The sequence below is a fragment of the Frankliniella occidentalis genome, unplaced genomic scaffold, assembly GCF_000697945.3.
Source record: "Frankliniella occidentalis isolate FOCC.00 unplaced genomic scaffold, Focc_3.1 Scaffold4512, whole genome shotgun sequence".
Classification (NCBI taxonomy): domain Eukaryota; kingdom Metazoa; phylum Arthropoda; class Insecta; order Thysanoptera; family Thripidae; genus Frankliniella; species Frankliniella occidentalis.
Genome location: NW_026271558.1, coordinates 1 through 3,010, shown reverse-complemented (window position 1 = coordinate 3,010; position 3,010 = coordinate 1). Strand labels below are relative to the sequence as shown.

The following is a 3,010-nucleotide window of genomic DNA, read 5'->3' as shown; positions in this document are numbered from 1 at the left end:
CCCCCTCCTTTCCGCTTGTCCACCACCCCTGTGCGTGTAGTGCCGCTGCGGATTAGGGGCAGGGGTTCAGCTTGTAGGGGTAGAGATGGCGAGGGGAGGGGATGGAAGGGGAGTTGTGCCTGGCTTGTGCCAGGCGGCGTAGGCTGGCTCGGGCCGGATACGGAGGTCTCTCATATCCCGACTCTACCCCCAGGAGGGAGTCCCTTCCAGAGTGCTGGAGGTGGATGTGCGTGCTTGCGAAAAGGAAAATGGAAGGGGGGGGGGGGGGGGTACAAGACGAGGACAACGAACGTGTCGTTAAGCCCCCCTCGAGAAAATCGCGCTGTCGGTATCGGGTGAGGACGTTGTGTACTGAAAATCTATCCGGGACTGTGACTTTACTGCAGTAACACACACGCACGCACGCGCCTTGACGCTCTCGTTCTCTCTTTCACACTTACAGACACACACACAAACTCGCTCACTCACTCACACACTCTTTCATATGGGTGGGTGGGTCCCCTCCGGCCCCCTCCGTGGGACAGGGCTCAAGCACACTCCCCTGATCGCTCAGCAGACACTTACCGAGTCAGACTGCGGCGCTGACGCCGAGGGCACGGTCGACGCTTGACCCGAGGCGCCCCCAGCGCCGGGGCCCGGGGACGCGCTGAGCCGCTGGTGGCGGTGCTGGCCGGCGGCGGTGTCCTCGTGCCCACCGGCCAGCGGTGCCGAGGACGTCCCGGCCGCCTGGAGGCCCTCCTTGTCCTGCAGCCCGGGGGCGGCGCCGCCGCCGGGGCCTGGGACCGGGCCGCCGCCGTTGGGGGCGGGGCCGGGGGCGGCCACGTCGAACCTCTGACGCAGCAGCGCCACGGAGGGCCGGCGGTGGTGGTCCTCGTTGCCGTTGTCGTCCTCCTCGTCGTCGCCCGCGCCGTTGTTCATGTTGTGGTTGTTGTTGTTCAGGATGCTGTTGTTGTTGTTGCGGTCGTCTTCGTTGCGGCAGAGCTGCACGAGCAGGTTAGGCCAGGTCAGGGCTTTGCGCGGCACGGCGGGGAGCAAGCAAGGCGGCACCGGGAGGGCCGCCACCATTCGCAAGTTAATTCATGGCGCCATTATTCGAACGGGTGGCGAGGTGAGTTTAGTTAGCCTGCTTGCTTCCACGCCGCTCCGGGTCGCTTCGAGTTAGCGAGCTTGGCCGCATGGCCGCGAGGGTTCACATCAAGTGTCGTGCACAAATCTCGTGATTTTCTATTACATGGTCGTCTTCCGAAATCGCAGGATCGGAAGACGCCGAAGACAGAGGCCATGTCGAAAGTGCCCCGGTTTATGACTTTCAACAAAATAACTGTCAATGGTGTTCACGACGGCGCGCGGTTCAAAAGTAAAGGGTTGCTTTTTTAGAAGCATATGGTAAACTTTTAAAAAATCACGGCTTTGTGTCACAACTCTCTTTTTGTCCCCACATTTGGGATGAGCAAACAGCAGACACACTGCAAGGCAAGGGTTACTGTCGGGAGCTGGCTGCATGGCGTGGCGTGGCGGGGCGTGGGCCAAGCGGGGCCCAGTGAGTCCGACCAAAGCTCGGACCCGGCGGGGATTACGAGCAGCGTCGCGGGTCCGGGCCTAAGTCGGTCGGGCTGTGGTGGGGGAGCCGGCCCGCGTCCAACCCGAGCTTAATCACCCGGGTGGACACCACGGCCAGAGACGCGGACCTGAATCGGATCCTCGTCGCGCCCTCCCCGGGACAGTGGGGCACCCGCCAGCGCCATCCTCCACCACGCCGCACGCCATGCCGCCCTTCAGGCTCTCCCACGACGTCGTGGTACCCACCTCCTTGTCACTCGACGAGCACGTCTTCTCCCCGGTCGAGGCCGAGGAGGCGGCCGGCTTGTCCTCCGAGCCAGGGGCGGGCTTGGGCTTGAGGAACCGGCTGTGGAAGGGCTTCCCGGTGGAGGTCGTCATCGTGGAGGTTGTGGTGGCCGGAGTGGTCCTGCTGCGCGTGTACGTCGACGTAGAGGTGGTGCTCCGCGGTGCAGCCACATCGTCGGAGGTCGCCGTCGACAGGCTAGAGTGCAGCGGAGGACGGCCAAGCTTGCTGGTGCTGGAGGACCCCACGTACGCCGAACCCCGGGCCTCCAGGCGGGACGAGGCTGCCGACGTGGAGGTCGACGAGGAGGTGTCCAGTCCGAGTCGCGTCTTGCTCACAGAACCCTCCCTGGACCGGGCCGCCGCCGACGTGCTGTCCGACAGCGAAGACGAGGACGCCCGTGGCTCGGTGGAGCGCTCCCTGGACGTGGAGTACCGCGACAGCACGTCCTCCGAGTGGCTGCCATGGCGGACCGGCCTCGAGGACAGGGAGCTGGAAGGGAAACGAGAGTTAGTCCTGGTCGCTTGGAGCAGGTCCAAAGTTCCCCAAGGTCCGGCAGCGCAATGCACTCACCTGGAGCTGAGCCGGTCACTCAGGTAGCGGCTCGGGTTGAGGTCGAGCGCCGACGACACGGACGACCGGGAGAGCGTCGAGTACCGCGACGTCGTGCTCGTGTACGAGGAGGTGTACACGGAGGTGCGCGACGACGGCGAGGAGGGCGCGGACGGCCGCCGCGCCGCCACGGACACCGGCATCTTGTACGACCACACAGTGGCCGGCGTGGTCACCCCGGCGGAGCCAAGGGCGTGGACTGCAACAAGGAGACGAGCATGTCAGAGGTCAGAGGTCACGACTTGAGCCCAATCACGGCCCTCCCGTGGCCCGCCCGGCCTGGCGCGGCCTCCTGGCTTCGTTATCTCTCGATTGGGTTCACGCAGGCGAGGATGTAATCTCGGCCTGCGTGACGGATACACACAAACACCGGGTGCTCGGGCAGGTGGGCGCCCCGCCCCGCCCCGCCCCGCCAACCCACCCCGGACGCCTTGTAGTGTGGTCGTGGCGGTGCAGAGGGGGAGAGGGCGCCCTCTCTTGGCCCGGCCCTCCGTGCTGGTCGAAGCGGGCGCGCCGCGCCGCGACGGCGTCATCGAAGGGACGCCGCGTCCAAGA

At 65.5% G+C, this 3,010-nt stretch overlaps 1 protein-coding gene across 1 annotated transcript; it reads right to left on the bottom strand.

The window, feature by feature from the left end:
* Positions 1-287: 287 nt before the first annotated feature.
* Positions 288-2,685, bottom strand: LOC127752148 (uncharacterized). The gene is made up of 3 exons (XM_052276810.1): positions 2,417-2,685; positions 1,807-2,335; positions 288-981 (listed from the first exon to the last, which is right to left on the bottom strand). Exons 1-3 carry the CDS (start codon positions 2,596-2,598, stop codon positions 550-552), a joined length of 1,143 nt encoding a protein of 380 aa, XP_052132770.1. The 5' UTR covers positions 2,599-2,685; the 3' UTR covers positions 288-549.
* Between the last annotated feature and the right edge of the window lie 325 nt (positions 2,686-3,010).

Bases quoted from the DNA above. Each gene is read 5' to 3' on its own strand.
- LOC127752148 (XM_052276810.1), bottom strand. From the start codon at position 2,598: ATGCCGGTGTCCGTGGCGGCGCGGCGGCCGTCCGCGCCCTCCTCGCCG. The intron at 2,336-2,416 runs GTGAGTGCATTG...TTTCCCTTCCAG, and splicing joins AGTGACCGGCTCAGCTCCAG to CTCCCTGTCCTCGAGGCCGG. The intron at 982-1,806 runs GTGGGTACCACG...CTGCTCGTGCAG, and splicing joins GCTCGTCGAGTGACAAGGAG to CTCTGCCGCAACGAAGACGA.